The sequence below is a fragment of the Gopherus flavomarginatus genome, chromosome 23 (genome assembly GCF_025201925.1).
Source record: "Gopherus flavomarginatus isolate rGopFla2 chromosome 23, rGopFla2.mat.asm, whole genome shotgun sequence".
Taxonomy (NCBI): Eukaryota; Metazoa; Chordata; order Testudines; family Testudinidae; genus Gopherus; species Gopherus flavomarginatus.
In genome coordinates, this window is record NC_066639.1 from 15,916,327 (window position 1) to 15,937,913 (window position 21,587).

Genomic DNA, 21,587 nt, shown 5'->3' on the forward strand with positions numbered 1-21,587 from the left:
CCTTCTACCATCCCTCCTTCCTTCCACCCCTATTCCTCCGCCTGCTGCCTTCTTCCATCCCTCCATCCTTCTACCATCCCTCCTTCCTTCCACCCCATTCCTCCGCCTGCTGCCTTCTTCCATCCCTCCATCCTTCCACCATCCCTCCTTCCTTCCACCCCTATTCCTCCGCCTGCTGCCTTCTTCCATCCCTCCATCCTTCTACCATCCCTCCTTCCTTCCACCCCTATTCCTCCGCCTGCTGCCTTCCACCATCCCTCCATCCTTCTACCATCCCTCCTTCCACCCCCACTCCTCTGCCTGCTGCCTTCTTCCATCCCTCCATCCTTCTACCATCCCTCCTTCCTTCCACCGCTATTCCTCCACCTGCTGCCTTCTTCCATCCCTCCTTCCTTCCACCCCTATTCCTCTGCCTGCTGCCTTCTTCCATCCCTCCATCCTTCCACCCCTATTCCTCCGCCTGCTGCCTTCTTCCATCCCTCCATCCTTCTACCATCCCTCCTTCCTTCCACCCCTATTCCTCCGCCTGCTGCCTTCTTCCATCCCTCCATCCTTCTACCATCCCTCCTTCCTTCCACCCCTATTCCTCCGCCTGCTGCCTTCTTCCATCCCTCCATCCTTCTACCATCCCTCCTTCCTTCCACCCCTATTCCTCCGCCTGCTGCCTTCTTCCATCCCTCCATCCTTCTACCATCCCTCCTTCCTTCCACCCCTATTCCTCTGCCTGCTGCCTTCTTCCATCCCTCCTTCCTTCTACCATCCCTCCTTCCTTCCACCATCCCTCCTTCCTTCCACCCCTATTCCTCTGCCTGCTGCCTTCTTCCATCCCTCCATCCTTCCACCCCTATTCCTCTGCCTGCTGCCTTCTTCCATCCCTCCTTCCTTCTACCATCCCTCCTTCCTTCCACCATCCCTCCTTCCTTCCACCCCACTCCTCTGCCTGCTGCCTTCTTCCATCCCTCCTTCCTTCCACCATCCCTCCTTCCTTCCACCCCTATTCCTCCACCTGCTGCCTTCTTCCTTCCCTCCTTCCACCCCAATCCTCCGCCTGCTGCCTTCCACCATCCCTCCTTCCACCCCCACTCCTCTGCCTGCTGCCTTCTTCCATCCCTCCATCCTTCCACCCCCTATTCCTCCACACGTGGCCTTCCTCCATCCCTTCTTCCTCCCCCCTCCATTCCTCTCCTGGCCGCCTTCCCCCATCCCGTCTTCCTTCCACCCCCTCCGCTCCCCGCCTGCGGTCCCCACCCTTCCCCCCCTCTCTTCCTCCGCCCGGCGCCTGACTCCATCCCTCCTTCCTGCCTCTTCCACCGCGCTCCGCTCGCCGCCTGCCCCCATCCCGTCTTCCTCCCGCACCCCCCCTCCGCCACCCCGCGCCTTGCACCCCCCCCCGCCCTCCGCCCGCCGCCTGCCCCCAACCCTCCATCTCCCCCCCCCCGCAGCCTGCGCCTCGGGGGAAGCAGGCATCCGCGCACCGGTGGGGAGGGGGGGGCACGGAGCCTGCGTGCGGCGGCGGAGGAGGAGGAGGAGAGGGGGCAATTGAAGGCCAGGGGGGGCAATTAATTCCCCGGCCCCCCGGAATATCTGATGTGCTGCAGATCCGCCCCGAGCAGCGGCTCCCTCCTCCCCAGCTATGGATTGTCTCTGCATAGTCACCACCAAGGTAGGGGGGCTGGGGGGGGGCAGAGGGTCTCCATGGGGCTGGGGGGGGGGTGAGGGTCTCCATGCTGCTGTGGGGGCGGGGGTTGCTCGGAGTATCCATGGTGATGTGGGGGTGTCTCTGGGTTGCTGGGGGCCTGAGGGTCTCCATGGTGCTGTGGTGGGGGAGGCTGAGGGTCGCTGTGGTGCTGGGGAGGGGGGGGCTGAGGGTCTCCATGGTGCTCTGGCGGGGGGGGTGCTCGGGGTCTCCATGGTGGACGTGGGGCAGAGGGTCTCCATGCTGATCTGGGGTGTCTCTGGGGTGCTGGGGGGGGCTGAGGGTCTCCATGGTGATGTGGGGGGTCTCTGGGTGGTGTTCGGGGTCTCTGTGGTGATGGGGGGGGCTGAGGGTCTCCATGGTGCTCTGGCACGGGGGGTGCTCGGGGTCTCCATGGTGGACGTGGGGCAGAGGGTCTCCATGCTGATCTGGGGTGTCTCTGGGGTGCTGGGGGGGGCTGAGGGTCTCCATAGTGATGTGGGGGGGGGGTCTCTGGGTGGTGTTCGGGGTCTCCGTGGTGATGGGGAGGGCTGAGGGTCTCCATGGTGCTCTGGCAGGGGGGGTGCTCGGGGTCTCCATGGTGGACGTGGGGCAGAGGGTCTCCATGCTGATCTGGGGTGTCTCTGGGGTGCTGGGGGGGCTGAGGGTCTCCATGGTGATGTGGGGGGGGTCTCTGGGTGGTGTTCGGGGTCTCCGTGGTGATGGGGAGGGCTGAGGGTCTCCATGGTGCTCTGGCAGGGGGGGTGCTCGGGGTCTCCATGGTGGACGTGGGGCAGAGGGTCTCCATGCTGATCTGGGGTGTCTCTGGGGTGCTGGGGGGGCTGAGGGTCTCCATAGTGATGTGGGGGGGGTCTCTGGGTGGTGTTCGGGGTCTCCGTGGTGATGGGGAGGGCTGAGGGTCTCCATGGTGCTCTGGCAGGGGGGGTGCTTGGGGTCTCCATGGTGGACGTGGGGCAGAGGGTCTCCATGCTGATCTGGGGTGTCTCTGGGGTGCTGGGGGGGGCTGAGGGTCTCCATGGTGATGTGGGGGGGTCTCTGGGTGGTGTTCGGGGTCTCCGTGGTGATGGGGAGGGCTGAGGGTCTCCATGGTGCTCTGGCAGGGGGGGTGCTCGGGGTCTCCATGGTGCTGTGGTGGACGGGGGGCAGAGGGTCTCCATGCTGATCTGGGGTGTCTCTGGGGTGCTGGGGGGGGGCTGAGGGTCTCCACGGTGCTGTGGGGGAGGGAGGAGGAGGGGTCTCCATGGTGATGTGTGGGGGGGAGTCTCTGAGATGCTGGGGGGTGCTCGGGTCTCCATGGTGCTCTGGGGGGTGTTTGGGGTCTCCATGGTGCTCTGGTGGGGGGAGCTCAGCATCTCCATGGTGCTCTGGGGGTTTCTCTGGGGTGCTGGGGCTGGGGGCTGAGGGTCTCCATGGTGCTCGGGGGGGGTTGATGGGATCCTCCATGATACTGGGTGGGGGGGATCTCCGTGATGCTGTGTGGGAGTGCTAGGGGGTCTCCATGGTGATGGGGTGGGACTCGGGGTCTCCATGATATTGATGTGCGGGGGGGCAGGGAGAGGGGGCGGGGGAGGGTTGGTCTCTATGGTGCTGGGCATCCTGAGGGCTGGGGAGGCCTGGGGGCTCTCTATGGGGCTGGAGGCCTCCATGATGCTGGAGGGGGCTCAGAGTCTCCATGATATTGGCATGGGGGGAGTATCTATGGGGCTGGGGAGGCCTGAGTGCTCTCTATGGGGCTGGGGGCTCTCTATGGGACTGTGAGGGAGTGCAGGGGGACTCTATGGGGCTGGGAGGTCCTGGGGGCTCTCTATGGGGCTGGGAGGTCCTAGGGGCTCTCTATGGGGCTGGGGGCTCTCTATGGGGCTGTGAGGGAGTGCAGGGGGACTCTATGGGGCTGGGAGGTCCTGGGGGCTCTCTGTGGGGCTGGGAGCTCTCTATGGGGCTGTGAGGGAGTGCAGGGGGACTCTCTATGGGGCTGGCAGTCTGAATAGCGCTGTGAGGGGGTTCCTGTAGGCTCACTGTGGGGGAGGCTGGGGGTGCTCCCTGGGGCAGTGGGAGGGTTTGGGCGGCTCTGGGGGGGGGGCTCCTGGAGGGGCTCTGTTGCTTGGGGTGGCTGAGGTCTTTCTGTGGGGCTTGTGGGGGGATCTCTGTGATGTCAGGAGTGGGTCTGGAGGTCTCCACCATGCTGGGGCTCTGGGTGGGTAGGTTGGGGGGCTGAGGCTGTCTATGGGGCTGTGGGAGGCTGGGGGCTCTCTATGGGGTGGAGGGGTTCTGGGGGGTCTCTATGGGGCTGTGGGGGGAGGCTGGGGGTCTCCATTGTGCTGCCTGCTGCCTAGCCAGTGCTCCCACACTCACTCCTTCCCTGTGTGCTGCCCCTGCTGGCTGGAGGTCGAGTGGGCCTGGTGTGTGTGTGTGTGTGTGTGTGTGCACGCATGCATCACACTCCCTGCCCCCAGTTTGGGGGCACCTGGGGTACTCGCTCTGCCAAATGCCCCACCTCCTCCAGGGCGTGGAAAGGGGGGGCCAGGGCTCTCAGCTACCCCCCCAGCATGTTGGCACCCCTGGCTGTGTGTGTGTGTGCGTATGTGTGTGAAATTGTGCTGTCTGCATGCAATGTACGTGTGGGGCGGGGTGCTGTGTGTGTCTGCATTGTGTGTGTACTTAGGGTGTGTGCGTAATTGTGTGTTCACATTGTGTGAATTTGTGTGTGTGTTCTGTGAGTGTCTGTGACTATTTTTGGGTTCAGTGTGTGTGTGTGTGTGTGTGTGTGTACTTGTGTTCAAATGCGGCTGTGGCTATTTTTTGTGTTCAGCGTGTGTGTGTGTGTACTTGTGTTCATGTGCGGCTGTGGCTATTTCTGTGTGCGAGGTGAGTGCGCACGCTGCATGCGGTGTGCGGTTGCGAGTGTGTGGGAATGTGGGTCTGTGCACGTGTTGTGAGATGTGTGTATACACGTGTGTGAGTGACCTTGCTGCCCCCTGCTGGTGAGTGTGTGTGTGTTTGTGTGTGTGTGCGTGCGAAGACAGCTGGCCAGCGGCAACAGAGACAGCTGATGGGTTAGGAGGCGTAGCGGGGGCTAGTCTCAGCTCCTGGTTAGGGGTCCCTGGGGGCCTGCCGGGACCTTGCCCCGGGCGGGTGTTTCACTCCTGGCTGGCAGATGGTGAGTGGGGGCGTGGAGGGAGGCGGGGTGTGACCCGAGGTGGGAGCCGTGTGTGTTGGGTGCCCTGGGCCTGTGTCGTAGGCTAGCAGGCACGTCAGTCGGAAGGGGTGGTAACGACGGTGCAGGGGGCTGCATGTACGTGTGTGGTTGGGTGGCGGCCTCAGTGGCGTTGTGTGTGCGTGCGGCTGTGTGTATCCGTGTATGTGTGTGGTGGCTGTGAGTGTGTGTGAACGGCTGTATGGACAGCTGCGGCTGTGTGTGTGTGTATGGCTGCATGGACGGCTGTGGCTGTGTGCGCAGCTGTGTGTGTGGATGGCTGTGACCGTGTATTTCAATGGCTATCTGTGTGTGTGTGGATGGTTGTGGCTGTGTGCGCGGCTGTGTGTGTGGATGGCTGTGACTGTATATCTGTGTGTGTGTGGACGGCTGTGGCAGACTGTGCAGGTGGCTGTGTGTGTGTGCGGCTGTGTGTGTGGACGGCTGTGACTGTGTATTTCAATGGCTATCTCTGTGTGTGTGGATGGCTGTGGCAGAGTGTGCAGATGGCTGTGTGTGCAGATGGCTGTGGCTGTGTGTGTGTGCGGCTGTGTGTGTGTGGATGGCTGTGACTGTGTATTTCAATGGTTATCTGTGTGTGTGTGGACGGCTGTGACTGTGTATTTCAATGGCTATCTCTGTGTGTGTGGATGGCTGTGGCAGAGTGTGCAGATGGCTGTGTGTGCAGATGGCTGTGGCTGTGTGTGTGTGCGGCTGTGTGTGTGTGGATGGCTGTGACTGTGTATTTCAATGGTTATCTGTGTGTGTGTGGACGGCTGTGACTGTGTATTTCAATGGCTATCTGTGTGTGTGTGGACGGCTGTGGCAGACTGTGCAGGTGGCTGTGTGTGTGTGCGGCTGTGTGTGTGGACGGCTGTGACTGTGTATTTCAATGGCTATCTCTGTGTGTGTGGATGGCTGTGGCAGAGTGTGCAGATGGCTGTGTGTGCAGATGGCTATGGCTGTGTGTGTGGACGGCTGTGTGGATGGCTGTGGATGTGAACGGCTGTATGGACAGCTATGGCAGTGTGTGTGAATGGCTGGCTGTGGCTGTGTGTGGATGCTTGTATGAAAGGCTGTGGCTGTGTGTGTGGATGCCTGTGTTGTGGACAGCTGTATGGACGGCTGCAGCTGTGTGTGCAGATGCCTATATGTGTGGATGGCTGTGCCTGTGTGTGTGGTTGGCTGTGTATTTCAATGGCTGCGGCGGTGTATGTGAACGGCCGTGGCTGTGTGTGGGTCTGTGTGTGTGGATGGCTGTGGCTGTGTTTGTGAACAGCTGCATGGACAGCTGTAGCTGTGTGTGTGGATGGCTGTGACTGTGTATTTCAATGGCTGTGGCTGTGTGTGCAGATGGCTGTGACTGTGTGTGCGGCTGTGTGTGCGGACGGCTGTGGCTGTGTGTGCAGCTGTGTGTGTGGATGGCTGTGGCTGTGTGTGCGTCTGTGTGTGTATGGCTGTGCCTGTGTGTGGATGGCTCTGTGTGTGTGTGTGCGGCTGTGTGTGTAGCTGGTTGTGGCTGTATGTGAGGCTGTGTGTGCAGATGATTGTGGATGGGTGTGAGGCTGTGCGTGCGGACGGCTGTGGCTGTGTGTGTGACTGTGTGCATGGATGGCTGCGGTTGTGTGTGCGGCTGTATGTGTGGACGGCTGTGGCTGTGTGCAGCTGTGTGTGCGGACGGCTGTGGCTGTGTGTGGACGGCTGTGGCTGTGTGTGCGGATGGTTGTGGGTGTGTGTGCAGCTGCGTGTGTGGCTGGCTGTGCCTGTGTGTGGCTGTATGTGAGGCTATGTGTGCGAACGGCTGTGGCTGTGTGTGCAACTGCGTGTGTGGCTGGCTGTGTCTGTTTGTGGGCTGTGTGTGTGGACGGCTGTGGCTGTGTGTGTGGACAGCTGTGGCTGTGTGTGCAGCTGTGTGTGGATGGCTCTGTGTGTGTGTGGTTGTGTCTGTGTGCGGACGGCTGTGGCTGTTTGTGTGTATGGCTGTGGCTGTATGTGGGCTATGTGTGTGGACGGCTGTGGCTGTGTGTGGACAGCTGTGTCTGTGTATGTACGTGTGTCTGCATCTCCCCAGCGGTAGCTAACATGCATCTCTGGTTTATCTAGGCCCTAACCCTGGTGGTGATGCTCTCCCTGGGGGTCTGGGCCCGGTGGAGAGGGGGAGGCAAGGGTGCAAATAGTGCGGTGGGTGGCCTGAGATCCCAGATTAGCACCCAATGCCCCAGTCACCTCAGCCACGAAAACATGCTCCTGCTCAGTGTGGTGAATTCAGCGCTGATCACCGCAGGAGTGACCATGAGTGTGTGTGTTAACTGAAGGAGCTGTGTGGGGGTGAATTGATTTGGGGCAGAGGGAATTAGGTGGCAGGATGGGGAATTGAATTAGGGTGGGGGAGTAAGGGGCAAATAGGAGGTAGCTGGATAATTTCTGGATGAAGATATAGAGGTACGATCTGGATGGGTCTGGATCACTGATGGATGGTGGATCTGGAGGTGTGTTCTGGAGAGGGGTCACTGCTGGATGGGCATCTGGAGGTGTGTTCCAGAGAGGGGTCACTGGCGGCTGGGGATCTGGAGATGTGTTCTGGAGAGGGGTCACTGGCGGCTGGGGATCTGGAGGTATGTTCTGGAGAGGGGTCACGGGCGGCTGGGAATCTGGAGGTAAGTTTTGGAGAGGGGTCACTGGCGGACGGGGATCTGGCGCTACGTTCTGGAGAGAGGTCACTGGTGGATGAGGATCTGGAGGTATGTTCTGGAGATGGGTCACTGGCATATGGGGATCTGGAGGTGTGTTCTGGAGAGAGGTCACTGGCGGACGGGGATCTGGAGGTACGTTCTGGAGAGGGGTCACTGCTGTTTGGGGATCTGGAGGTACGTTCTGGAGAGAAGTCACTGATGGATGGTGGATCTGCAGGTGTATTCTGGAGAGGAGTCTCTGGCGGATGGGGATCTGGAGGTACGTTCTGGTGAGGGGTTACTGGCAGATGTGGATCTGGAGGTGTGTTCAGGAGAGGGGTCACTGGTGTTTGGTGGATCTGGAGGTATATTCTGGAGAGGGGTCACTGGCGGATGGGGATCTGGAAGTGTGTTCTGGAGAGAGGTCACTGACGGATGGAGATCTGGAGATGTGTTCTGGAGAGGGGTCACTGGCGGACGGGGATCTGGAGGTATGTTCTGGAGAGAAGTCACTGGTGGATAAGGATCTGGAGGTATGTTCTGGAGATGAGTCACTGGCTGATGGGGATCTGGAGATGTGTTCTGGAGAGAGGTCACTGGCGGACGGGGATCTGGAGGTATGTTCTGGAGATGGGTCACTGGCGGATGGGGATCTGGAGGTACGTTCTGGAGAGAGGTCACTGGTGGACGGGGATCTGGAGGTGTGTTCTGTAGAGAGGTCACTGGTGGATGAGGATCTGGACGTATGTTCTGGAGAGGGGTCACTGGCGGATGGGGATCTGGAGGTACATTCTGGAGAGAGGTCACTGGCGGACGGGGATCTGGAGGTACGTTCTGGAGATGGGTCACTGGCGGATGAGGATCTGGAGGTACGTTCTGGAGAGGGGTCACTGGCGGATGGGGATCTGGAGGTACGTTCTGGAGATGGGTCACTGGCGGATGGGGTCTGGAGATGTGTTCTGGAGAGGGGTCACTGGCGGATGGGGATCTGGAGTTGTGTTCTGGTGGGCAAGGCGGCTGGGCCATATATGAGCGAATGGCTTGCTAACCTAGCGCCAGGTTCCCAACACCCGGCGCAGACACCCGACCCTCTGGTCCCAAGGGAGAAGGTGCTGACACATGGACCCAAAGGCCATTGTCCCGGGGGCTCTGCCCCCAGACCTGGCCGCCTTTCGCGGCGGCGACTGGTGGCTCATTGAACACCATGGGATCTGGACTGCTGAAAGTTGAGCAGCTGTGGGGAGATCAGACCCTGCTCCTGCCTGAAATGAAGGTTGGGGTGGGGGGTTCAGTTGATGGAGACCTTCACCCTGTCCCTCTCCCCTCCCCATCAGCTGCCCCTAACGCCTATCTGGGACCCCTAGTCCAGAGTCTAATGCAAACCCTAACCCTCCCCTACTGCCTCAGGGGCTCCCCTGGGACTCAGGACTCCTGGGTTTTGTTCCCAGACCTGCCAGGTGACCTTAGGCAAAGCACACCACCCTTCCCTGCCTCGGTTTCCCCATCTGTCCAATGGGATAATGCACCCGGCTAGCTTTGGGAAGTGCTTTTTGGCCTGCTGGCTGAAAGTGGGGTGTGGAGGTATTTAATTGTCATCCTGTCCCAGAGCCTGACCTGACGAAGTCACCCCAAACCCTGACCTCTGACCCCCATCCCTAAATCCCACCTCCAACCAAGACCTCTAACCCCACCCGACCCTAAATCTCACCCCAAACCCGGACCTCTAACCCCACCCTGACCCTAAATATCATCCCAAACCCGGACCTCTGATCCCACCCCACCTCTGACCTCTGACCCCACCCCAACCCTAAATCTCACCCCAAAAGCTGACCTCTTACCCACCCCACCCTGACCCTAAATCTCACCCCAACCTCTGACCTCACCCCAAACCTGGACCGCTGACTCCACCCCCACCCCACCCCTAAAATCTCCATCTAACCCCGAACCGGAGTTCTGACCTTTAACCTTGACCCTAAAAGCTCCCTCTGGACCCGAACCCCCACCCCTGCCCTCTAGCTTCACCCTGAGCCCTTGTTGTGTGGCCCTAAACCTCCCCTGATCCTCCTCCCCCCCCCGCACTGACCCTTCCTGCTCAGGCTGCCCCATTTCACCCTAGATGCTGACGGGACCCCTGGCCCTGTGCCTCAGTGTACCCAAGCCAGACGTTTCCTACCTAGCTTTGCCCGCCTGGCAGAGCGGCCCAGCAGTGAGAGATACAGGCTGGGGGGGGGGGGGTCAGGACACCTGGGTTACTCCCCCTTCACTGTGTCTCGGGGGGGCCGATCTCACTCGTGGGGGGGTGGATCTGGGCACGACAGGGCCCCGATCTCAGTTTCCCTCTCTCCCCTTTCACGATCCATTCTTCCCTGTCCCCCCACATCGCCCCCACTCCTCCCCATGTCTGAAACAGCCCCCTGCCCCCCCGACTTCCGTCATCCATCTCTGTGTCAGCGCTGCCATGGCAACCGGGGATAACTTGTTCCATCGCGCTTGCTGGAGGAATCATTTAAGGAAAGTGCGGCTGCCTTCCCATGATCCTCGACCCGCGGCGCCCCCATCCCCTGCCAAAGATCGGGGCGCTCGCCCCTGGCAGGCGGGGCTGGCCCCAGGGCGGCGCTAGGGGATGCTGTGGGGCAGGGAGCAGGGCAGGGGGCTTAGCAGGGGGTGCTCTCCCCTGGCAGGCGGGGCTGGCCCTGTGGGGCGTCAGCAGGAGCCAGGCTGCTCTCAGAAATGCTCTGCCCCAGATGGTTATGCCCCCACCTGGAGAGCGGGGGCAATAAAGCGCCAGGATTTTGGATAGCGAAAGGGATGGAGGGGCGGGAAAGGGGCGGGGGGGTGTGGGGATGGGCAGAGAGAGATTGAGGGGTGGGTAGAGATGGAGGAATGAAAAGGTGTGTAGGGCGGGATAGCTCAGGGGTGCGTGGGTGGATGGATGGACGTAGATGGGTGGAGGGTGCATACGGATGGAGGGAGAGACATGAATGGATGGACAGACAGAAGGACAGATGGATGGAGGGATGTGTACAGTGGGCGGATGAAGGGGCATGAGCAGGTGGATGGAGGGGTGCAGATGGGAGGGAGGCAGGTGGCTGGCTGGATGCACGGATGCATATGGGTGGACAGATGAAAACAGGTGGACGGAGGGGTGCATATGGAGGGATGGAAGGACAGATGAAAGGATGTGTACAGGTGGATGGACCGAGGGCCATGGATGGAGGGATGCAAGGACAGATGAAGGGATGTGTACAGGTGGATGGACCGAGGGCCATGGATGGAGGGATGCAAGGACAGATGAAGGGATGTGTACAGCTGGATGGACCGAGGGCCATGGATGGAGGGATGCAAGGACAGATGAAGGGATGTGTACAGGTCGATGGACCGAGGGCCATGGATGGAGGGATGGAAGGACAGATGAAGGGATGTGTACAGGTGGATGGACTGAGGGGCATGGATGGAGGGATGGAAGGACAGATAGAGGGATGTGTACAGGTGGATGGACCGAGGGGCATGGATGGAGGGATGGAAGGACAGATGAAGGGATGTGTACAGGTGAATGGACCGAGGGGCATGGATGGAGGGATGGAAGGACAGATGAAGGGATGTGTACAGGTGGATGGACCAAGGGGCATGGATGGAGGGATGGAAGGACAGATGAAGGGATGTGTACAGGTGGATGGACCAAGGGCCATGGATGGAGGGATGGAAGGACAGATGAAGGGATGTGTACAGGTGGATGGACCGAGGGCCATGGATGGAGGGATGCAAGGACAGATGAAGGGATGTGTACAGGTGGATGGACTGAGGGGCATGGATGGAGGGATGGAAGGACAGATGAAGGGATGTGTACAGGTGGATGGACCGAGGGGGCACAGATGGAGGGATGGAAGGACAGATGAAGGGATGTGTACAGGTGGATGGACCGAGGGGGCACAGATGGAGGGATGGAAGGACAGATGAAGGGATGTGTACAGGTGGATGGACCGAGGGGGCATGGATGGAGGGATGGAAGGACAGATGAAGGGATGTGTACAGGTGGATGGACCGAGGGGGCACGGATGGAGGGATGGAAGGACAGATGAAGGGATGTGTACAGGTGGATGGACCGAGGGGGCATGGATGGAAGGCCGGACGAGTAAAGACGGATGGAAGGGCGCAGATGGGAGGATGGATGGAGGGGTGCGTATGGGTGGATAGATGGAGGGATGGGTATGGGTGGACAGATGGAAGGACGGATGGAGAGATGCACATGGGTGGATGGATGGATGGATGGAGATGGGTGAATGGACGGAAGGGGGGATGGAGGGGTGCGGATGGAAGGAGGGATGGAGGGAAGGGTATGGGTGGACAGGCAGAAGGATGGATGGAGGGATGCGTATGGACGCATGGGGTGCAGATGGAAGGATGCGCATGGGTGGACAGATGGAGGGATGCATACAGATAGACGGAGGGATGGGTATGGGTTGATGGACGGAAGGGGGGATGGAGGGGTGTGGATGGAAGGATGTATGGAAGGACGGATGGAGGGATATGTACAGACAGATGAGGGATGCGTATGGGTGACAGACGGAAGGACAGATGGAGGGATGGGTATGGATGGACGGACGGAAGGGTATGGATGGACAGATGGAAGGATGGATGGAGGGATGGGCAGACGGGTGTGTATGGGTGGACGGACAGAAGGTGGGGATGGAGGGGTGTGGATGAAAGGACGGATGGAGGGATGTGTACAGACGGAGGGATGCGTACGGGTGGACAGATGGAAGGACAGATGGAGGGATGGACGGAGGGATGTGTATGGGTGTATGGACAGAAAGGAGGATGGAGGGATGTGTACAGGCGGACGGAGAGATGCATATGGGTGGACGGACGGAGGGACGGATGCGTACGGACGAAAGGGTGTGGATGGATGGATGGATGCAGGGATGCGCATGGACGCATGGGGTGTAGATGGAGGGATGCGTATGGGGGACGTATGGAGGGACGTATGGAGGGATGTGTACAGATGGACGGAGGGGATGCGTATGGGTGGATGGATGGAGGGGCGCAGATGGAGGGAGGGATGGATGCGTACAGACGGACGGAGGGGTGCATATGGGTGGATAGACAGAGGGGCACGGATGGAGGGACGGATGGAAGGGCAGATGGAGGGATGGATGAAGGGGTGTGTATGGATGGATGGAAAGAAGGATGGAAGGATGAGTATAGATGGACGGAGAGGCATGGACAGACATTTGGAGGGATGCGTTCGGACGCATGGAGGATCACGGATGGAGGGGTGCATATGGGAGGATGGATGGAAGGACGGATGGAAGGATGAGTACAGATAGACGGAGGGGTGCAGATGGACAGACAGAAGGACAGATGGATGGAGGGGCATGGATGGATGGAGGGATGAGTATAGACAGATGGAGGGGTGCAGATGGACGGACAGATGGATGGAAGGGCACGGATGGATGGACAGATGGATGGATGGAGGGTTGTGCATGGAGGGAAGGATGAGTACAGGTGGATGGAGGGGTGCGGATGGATGGACAGACGGATGGATGGATGGAGGAGCATGGATAGATGGAGGGATGAGTACAGATGGATGGGGGGGTGCGGATGGATGGACAGATGGATGGATGGATGGAGGGGTGCGGATGGCTGGAGGGATGAGTACAGACCGACGGAGGGGTGTGGATGGATGGACAGATGGATGGATGGATGGAGGGGTGCGGATAGCTTGAGGGATGAGTACAGACTGATGGAGGGGCGCAGATGGTCGGACAGATGGATGGGCATGGCTGGACGGACAAATGGATGGAAGGATGGAGGGGCGCGGATGGATGGAGAGATGAGTATAGACCTACGGAGAGGTGTGGATGGACGGGCAGATGGATGGATGGCTGGAGGGGCGGGGCTGGATGGAGGGATGAGTATAGACCGACGGAGGGGTGTGGATGGACAGACAGACAGATGGATGGCTAGAGGGGCGCGGATGGACGGAGAGATGAGTATAGACCGACGGAGGGGTGTGGATGGACAGACAGACAGATGGATGGCTAGAGGGGCACGGATGGACGGAGGGATGCGTATAGACTGACGGAGGGGTGTGGATGGACGGACAGATGGACAGATGGCTTGAGGGGCGCAGACGGATGGAGGGATGAGTATAGACTGACGGAGGGGTGTGGATGGACGGACAGACGGATGAATGGCTGGAGGGGTGTGGATGGATGGAGGGATGAGTATAGACTGACGGAGGGGTGTGGATGGACGGACAGATGGACAGATGGATGCAGGGGCGTGGATGGATGGAGGGATGAGTATAGACTGACGGAGGGGTGTGGATGGACGGACAGACGGATGGATGGCTGGAGGGACGCAGACAGACAGAGGGATGAGTATAGACCGACAGAGGGGTGTGGATGGATGGACAGATGGATGGAGGGGCGTGGCTGGATGGAGCGATGAGTATAGACCGACGGAGGGGTGTGGATGGACGGACAGATGGACAGATGGATGGAGGGGCGTGGCTGGATGGAGTGATGAGTATAGACCAACGGAGGGGGGTGGATGGACGGACAGACGGATAGATGGCTGGAGGGCGTGGATGGATGGAGGGATGAGTATAGACCGACGGTGGGGTGTGGATGGATGGACAGATGGATGGATGGAGGGGTGCGGATGGATGGAGGGATGAGTATAGACCGATGGAGGGGTGTGGATGGACAGACAGATGGACAGATAGATGGAGGGATGCGGATGGATGGAGGGATGAGTATAGACTGATGGAGGGGTGTGGATGGACAGATGGATGGAGGGGCGCAGACGGACGCAGGGATGAGTATAGACTGATGGAGGGGTGTGGATGGACGGACAGATGGATGAAGGGGTGAAGATGGATGGAGGGATGAGTATAGACCGATGGAGGGGTGTGGATGGACGGACAGACGGATGGATGGCTGGAGGGGCGTGGATGGATGGAGGGATGAGTATAGACCGACGGAGGGGTGTGGATGGACAGATGGATGGAGGGGCGCGGATGGATGGAGGGATGAGTATAGACCGATGGAGGGGTGTGGATGGACAGATGGATGGAGGGGCGCGGATGGATGGAGGGATGAGTATAGACCGACGGAGGGGTATGGATGGATGGACAGATGGATGGAGGGGCGCGGATGGATGGAGGGATGAGTATAGACCGATGGAGGGGTGTGGATGGACGGACAGATGGACAGATGGATGGAGGGGCGCGGATGGATGGAGGGATGAGTATAGACCAATGGAGGGGTGTGGATGGACAGATGGATGGAGGGGCGCGGGTGGATGGAGGGATGAGTATAGACTGATGGAGGGGTGTGGATGGACAGATGGATGGAGGGGCGCGGATGGATGGAGGGATGAGTATAGACCGATGGAGAGGTGTGGATGGATGGACACATGGACAGATGGATGGAGGGGCGCGGATGGATGGAGGGATGAGTATAGACCAATGGAGGGGTGTGGATGGACAGACAGATGGACAGATGGATGGAGGGGCGCAGACGGATGGAGGGATGAGTATAGACCGACGGAGGGGTATGGATGGATGGACAGATGGATGGAGGGACGCGGATGGATGGAGGGATGAATATAGACCGATGGAGGGGTGTGGATGGACAGACAGATGGACAGATGGATGGAGGGGCGCGGATGGATGGAGGGATGAGTATAGACCGATGGAGGGGTGTGGATGGACAGATGGATGGAGGGGCGCGGATGGATGGAGGGATGAGTATAGACCGATGGAGGGGTGTGGATGGACAGATGGATGGAGGGGCGCGGATGGATGGAGGGATGAGTATAGACCGATGGAGGGGTGTGGATGGACAGATGGATGGAGTGATGCGGATGGATGGAGGGATGAGTATAGACCAATGGAGGGGTGTGGATGGACGGACAGATGGACAGATGGATGGAGGGGCGCGGATGGATGGAGGGATGAGTATAGACCGATGGAGGGGTGTGGATGGACAGACAGATGGACAGATGGATGGAGGGGCGCGGATGGATGGAGGGATGAGTATACACCGATGGAGGGGTGTGGATGGACAGACAGATGGACAGATGGATGGAGGGGCGCGGATGGATGGAGGGATGCGTTTGGACGCACGGAGGGACAGGCCAGCGGAAGGACACACAGAGGGGACACGCTTGCCTGGGTAGGGGGGCAGATTCCCCAGCCCCAGGTGTTGCTGCGGCGTGACCTCATTTCCCACCCCGCAGCCGCCTTCTCTCTCTCGCCGGCCCTGCGCCGTAGGGTGCCCCCCGGCACCCCCTTATGCTCAGCCGGGAGTCTGGGGGAGGGGGGCGTACACGAGGGGCTGTGGATGTTCATTCCTTGCTCCAGGGCTCCACCATTACACTGACCCCCATATTTGGGGGGGGGTCGGCACGGGAGAGGCTCAGGCTATGCTGGGGGGACCCCCCCAATGTGGCTGCCCTGGAGGGGCCCCTCTGGTGATGGGAGGGGGAAGTTCAGGGCCTGCAGCTGAATCAGCAGGGGAGGTAGTGAGAGGTTATTGGGGTCTTCAGCCGTGGTTTGGGTTGGATCCGGACATCGGGTCTGGAGCACAGCCAGGTTCTGGGTCTGATACGGGTTCAGGGTCAAGGTCTGGTATCGGTTCTGGTGTTGGTTCTGGGTTAGATCCTGGTTCTGGGTCTGATAGGGGTTTGGGGGTCAAGGTTTGGTATCGGTTCTGGGTTAGATCGTGGTTCTGGGTCTCATACAGGTTCAGGGTCAAGGTCTGGTATCGGTTCTAGTGCCGGTTCTGGTTCTGGGTCTAATATGGGTCAGGCTCAAGGTCTCCTGCTGTTTCTAGATGTGGTTGAAGTTCTCATACAGGTGCTGGTTCTGATTCTGGATCAGTTTCTAATATGGGTTTTGCTTCAGGCTCTGGGATCAGTCCTGGCATCAAGATTAGGTTCTGGTCTGGTTTAAATCCTGGTACCGGATCTGGGTCTGAGGCTGGTTCTGGTCTCGGATCTGGGACTCAGGCTGGTTCTGCGTCTAAGGCCAGTTTTAGCACCGATTCTGGGTCTGAGGCTAGTTGTGATCTCTGATCTGAGTCTCAGGATGGTTCTGGTCTCAGTTCTGGGTCGGAGACCAGTTCTGCTGCCGGTTCTGGGTCTGAGGCCAGTTTTGGCACCAGTTCTGGGTCTGAGGCTGGTTCTGGTCTCGGTTCACAGAATCATAGAATATCCAGTTTGAAAGGGACCTCAGGAGGTATCTAGTCCAACCCCCTGCTCAAAGCAGGACCAACCCCAACTAAATCATCCCAGCCAGGGCTTTGTCAAGCCTGACCTTAAAACCCTTTCCAGTGCTTCACCACTCTCTGGTGCCGGTTCTGGGTCTGAGGCCGGTTCTGGTCTCAATTCTGGCTTTGAGGCCGGTTCTGGTGCCAGTTCTGGTCGCAGTTCTGGGTCTGGTGCTGGTTCTGGTCTCGGTTCTGGGTCTGAGGCCGGTTCTGGTCTCAGTTCTGATGCCAGTTCTGGGTCTGAGACCGGTTCTGGTCTCGGTTCTGGGTCTGGTGCCAGTTTTGGTCTCATTTCTGGGTCTGAGGCCAGTTCTGGTCTCCGTTCTGGGTCTGGTGCTGGTTCTGGTCTCAGTTCTGGGTCTGAGGCCAGTTCTGGTGCCGGTTCTTGTCTCAGTTCTGGTGCCAGTTCTGGGTCTGAGGCCGGTTCTGGTCTCGGTTCTGGGTCTGAGGCTGGTTCCGGTCCCAGTTCAGGATTGGGTTCTCACTTTGATGGTGGTTCTGCTAGCAGGACCCTGGTTTGGACTGCGGAGGGAGTTCTGATGTGGCGCCTGGTTCTGGTTCTGTGCCCATCAGGGTGGGAGTGGGGCAGGCTTGTGGGTCTGGCAGTGAAGTTTAAGGCAATAAATGCACAATTCTGACCCACTTCTAATGGGCGGGGAGGGGGAGTTGTGGGGGTGTGGTGTGTGTGATGCTGTTGGAGTGTCTGACACGAGTGCACACGAACACACGTGTGTGCAAGAGAGACACGGTGACACTGAGTATGTGATACAAGCCAGCTGTGTCTGTCCATGTGTCGGAGTGTGTGCGCGTGGGTCAGTGCGAGGTTGTGTGTTTGTCTCTGGGTGTTGGTGTGAGGTTCTGTGTGTGTTTGCGTGTGTAGTCATGTGTGGCTCTGTGTGTGTGAGGTTGGCTGTGTGTCAATGTGTGTCTGTGTCTGTGTGTGTGTCTGGCTGTGTGAGGCTGTGTGTCAGTGTGAAGGGGTGTGTGTGTGTGTGTGTGTGTGTGTGTGTCAGGCTGAGTGTGTTGGGCTCTGTGTGTGTGAGGCTGTCTCTCTCTCTCACTCCCCGAGTCACACTCTTCCCCCATGAGAGGCTGCGTGGGAGCGAGCGTGTGACACACCAGAAGTGGGTGACAGTGAGCCACACAATGGGGGGGGGGAGAGACCTCCAGGGGGAGGCAGCTGCCAGTGCCCCCCCAGCCCTGCCGGTGCCCCTCACTCTCGACCCGCAACCCCTGCCCCCCCAGCCCTCGGCTCCCCCCAGCTCTCCAGGTGTGGGTCACCTGTGAGCTCTGGGATGTGGGGGGCTGCCCCAGACTGTGTCCGGCACGATGGGGCCCTGAGCTTGGTTGGATTTTTTCAGGGAGTTTCCTAATGAAAGTAAAAATTCTCCAGGTCAGTGACCGTCTGAGGTTCCTGCTGGGCCCAGGCCGAGCAGCACTGGGGCAGGGGTGTGTGTGTGTGTGTGTGTGTGTGTGTGTGTGTGTGTGTGTGTGTGTGTGTGTGTGTGTGTGTGTGTGTGTGTGTGTGTGTGTGTGTGTGTGCGCGCACACACACCACAGGGGTCAGTATTTGTAAATGACCTGACTTGGCAGCTACCTAAGCATATTGAGATGCGCTCACCTCTGGGGTAGGGCGGCCGGTTACCCAGGGACCCCTCACCCAGCGCTGAGATGCAGCCACCTCTGGGGTGGGGCGGCCGGTTACCCAGGGACCCCTCGCCCAGCGCTGAGATGCAGCCACCTCTGGGGCGGGATGGCCGGTAACCCAGGGACCCCTCACCTGGCGCTGAGATGCAGCCACCTCTGGGGCAGGGCGGCCGGTTACCCAGGGACCCCTCACCTGGCGCTGAGATGCAGCCACCTCTGGGGCAGGGCGGCTGGTTACCCAGGGACCCCTCACCCGGCGCTGAGATGCGCCCACCTCTGGGGCAGGGCGGCCGGTTACCCAGGGACCCCTAGCCCGGTGCTGAGATGCGCCCACCTCTGGGGCGGGGGGCGTCTGACCCTCCGTTTCCCTTAACCACAATTCAGCCCCCTTTGCTTCCCATCTCCACCCCTCCTCCTCCTCCCAGTATGTCCCCCTCCCTTCTCCCTACCCCCCCATTTTCCCCTCCGATCTTCAGCCCCCCCATATACTCACCTCACCCCCCCATCACTAGCGCTCCAGAGCCGGTTGCCATGACAACTCTAGGGCCCCCATGGCTTGGTTGCTAAGCGACCGGCAGATGGTGAGGCAGGGATGAAGGAGGCGGGGGGGGCTGCAGAGGGAGCAAGGGAGATGGATCCCACCCCACAGGAGACCCCTCCTCCACTTCCCCTGCCCCCAAGCTCCCTCCCCTGGGCCCCCTACATCCCCGGCCCCCCAAACTCCCTCCCCTGGACCTCCCAGTTCCCCTGCTCCCCAAAATCCCTCCCCCTGAGCCCCCCAGATTCCCTGCTCCCCAAGCTCCCTCCCCTGGGCCCCCCACATCCCTGGGCCCCACCCCCTGCCCTTTGTCCCCAGAGGCCCCAATCACTGCCCCCGTCGCCTTCCCCAGACACCCCTCCCAGCTCCCCAGCCCCCCCAGGCCTTAGAGACCCCCAGAGCTTCTCCCCCCCCAACACGATGGAGGCCCTTCCTGCGACCCCGCACCCCCCTTCTGAGAGACCCCCGTGCTCCCCTACCCACCCCATAGACCCTCCCTTGTCTCCCCCTGAAAAGCCCCCCCATTCCCCCCTCCCACCTTGATGCCACCCCCCAAGGAGTCCTGCCCCCCCCATTCCCCACAGCTCCCCCTGCTGGGAGAGGCTGGGGCAGCCTGGGGGTTGTGTGTGTGCGGGGGGGGGCTCTGTGTGAAACACACACGTGTGCGCTGCATCGCCCCCCCACAACTCCCTCCCCCTCCCCCGCCCTTTCACGCTTCCCTCCAGCTGTCGTGATCGGCGCCCCCCCCTACACGCCGGCCGCGCCCCCCCCCCCCGCCTGCTGCCCCCCCCCCCCCAAGCCACCTTCCCCCCACCCCCAGCTGCTCTCATGAAGGGCCGGACCAAGCTGTCATCCATGTGTCTCTGTGTGGTAGGTGGCATCTCCCCCCCCATCTCAGCCGCCCCCCATCTCAGCGCCCCCCCCACTCCATCGCCCTGCATCTGATGGCAACTGGTTTTGCGGGGGGGGGCACAGCATCCGGGGCTGCACGAGGAGATACCCCCCCGCCGCCACCGGGACTGCGATTTTTTTTTGGGGGGGGGATGCTCCGCTGGCGTTGGGGGGCGCACTGCGGGGGGGGGGGTCCCTGGTTTGCAGCGGGGCGGGGCTGGACGGGGGGAGGGACGGGCGAGGAAAACCCAGCAACGGGACGTGACTGCGGCCTCTCTGCCCCCACCCCCGCCACAGGCTGCTGTATCCCGCCCCCCCCGGCTTCCCCCTGCTGTATCCCGCCCCCCCGGCTTCCCCCCCTCTGTATCCCGCCTCCCCGCTCCTCCCTGCTGGATCCCACCCCCCCGACTTCCCTGGCACCCCCCTGCTTATCCTGCCACCCGCCCGGCTCCCCCCTGCTGTATCCCACCCCCCCGGCTCCCCCCCCGCTGTATCCCGGCTCCCCCTCGCTGTTTCCCCCCCCAGGATCCTCCCTCGCTGTATCCCGCTCCCTCGGCTCCCCCCTGCTGTATCCCGCCCCCCCGGCTCCCCCCTGCTGTATTCCGGCTCCCCCTGGCTCCCCCCCACTGTATCCCCCCCGGTTCCCCCCACTGTATCTGCCCCCCCCCGGCTCCCCCCGGCTCCCCCCTGCTGTATCCCACCCCCCCGGCTCCCCCCCCGCTGTATCCCGGCTCCCCCTCGCTGTTTCCCCCCCCCCCAGGATCCTCCCTCGCTGTATCCCGCTCCCTCGGCTCCCCCCTGCTGTATTCCGGCTCCCCCTGGCTCCCCCCCACTGTATCCCCCCCAGTTCCCCCCGCTGTATCTGCCCCCCCGGCTCCCCCCTGCTGTATCCCGCCCCCTGCCCCCTCTGCTGTATCCCTGACCCCCCGGCTCCCCCCTGCTGTATCCAGCTGCCCCTGCCCCCCAGGTCCTCCCTGCTGTGTCCCTGACCCGCCCCCCGTGTCTTCCCCACTCCCCCCTGCTATGTCTCACCCCCCAGCTCCTCCTGGCTCCCCCTGCTGTATCCCACCCCCACCCCTGTTCACTCTTCCTGTATCCCACCCTCCCCTGGCTCCCCCCTGCTGTATCCTGCACCCCCCTGCTGTATTGTGCACCCCTGGCCCCCCCCCCACCCACTCCCTCCTGCTGTATCCCGCCCTCACCCCTGGTCACTCTTCCTGTATCCCTCCCTCCCCTGGCTCCCCCCTGCTGTATCCTGCACCCCCCCTGCTGTATTGTGCACCCCTGGCCCCCCCCCACCCACTCCCTCCTGCTGTATCCCGCCCTCACCCCTGGTCACTCTTCCTGTATCCCACCCTCCCCTGGCTCCCCCCTGCTGTATCCTGCACCCCCCCTGCTGTATTGTGCAACCCTGGCCCCCCCCCCACTCCCTCCTGCTGTATCCCGCCCCCACCCCTGTTCACTCTGCCTGTATCCCGCCCTCCCCTGGCTCCCCCCTGCTGTGTCCCCACCCCCCCCATGTCCCCCCCCTGCTGTATCCACCCCCTGCTCTTTCCGGTTGTATCCTGCCCTCTGCTGTATCCCACTCCCCTGGCTCCTGCTTGCTGTCTCTCTGCCCCATCATGTCCCCCTTGCTGTGCCCTGCCCCCCCCCGGGTGCCCCCTGCTGTATC

At 61.0% G+C, this 21,587-nt stretch overlaps 1 protein-coding gene and 1 long non-coding RNA gene across 4 annotated transcripts in view; one reads left to right on the forward strand and one right to left on the reverse strand.

Moving 5' to 3' along the window:
• Positions 1-1,082: 1,082 nt before the first annotated feature.
• The window catches only part of DLG4 (discs large MAGUK scaffold protein 4), an 86,356-nt gene continuing 65,851 nt past the window's right edge, over positions 1,083-21,587 (forward strand). For 2 of the 3 annotated variants that reach the window (XM_050933267.1, XM_050933269.1), the window contains exon 1: positions 1,083-1,663. In XM_050933267.1, the coding sequence (XP_050789224.1) occupies positions 1,634-1,663 (30 nt within the window). In that variant the 5' untranslated portion in view covers positions 1,083-1,633. Of the gene's footprint in view, positions 1,664-19,861; positions 19,895-21,587 lie in introns of those variants that run through there. The other variant, XM_050933266.1, reaches the window with a different exon arrangement.
• LOC127039635 (uncharacterized) overlaps positions 18,464-21,587 on the reverse strand; it is a 43,081-nt gene continuing 39,957 nt past the window's right edge. Inside the window, exons 2-3 of the long non-coding RNA XR_007771246.1 lie at positions 18,641-18,820; positions 18,464-18,580 (exon numbers count right to left, since the gene is read on the reverse strand). This is a non-coding gene — a long non-coding RNA (uncharacterized LOC127039635). The remainder of the gene's footprint in view (positions 18,581-18,640; positions 18,821-21,587) is intronic.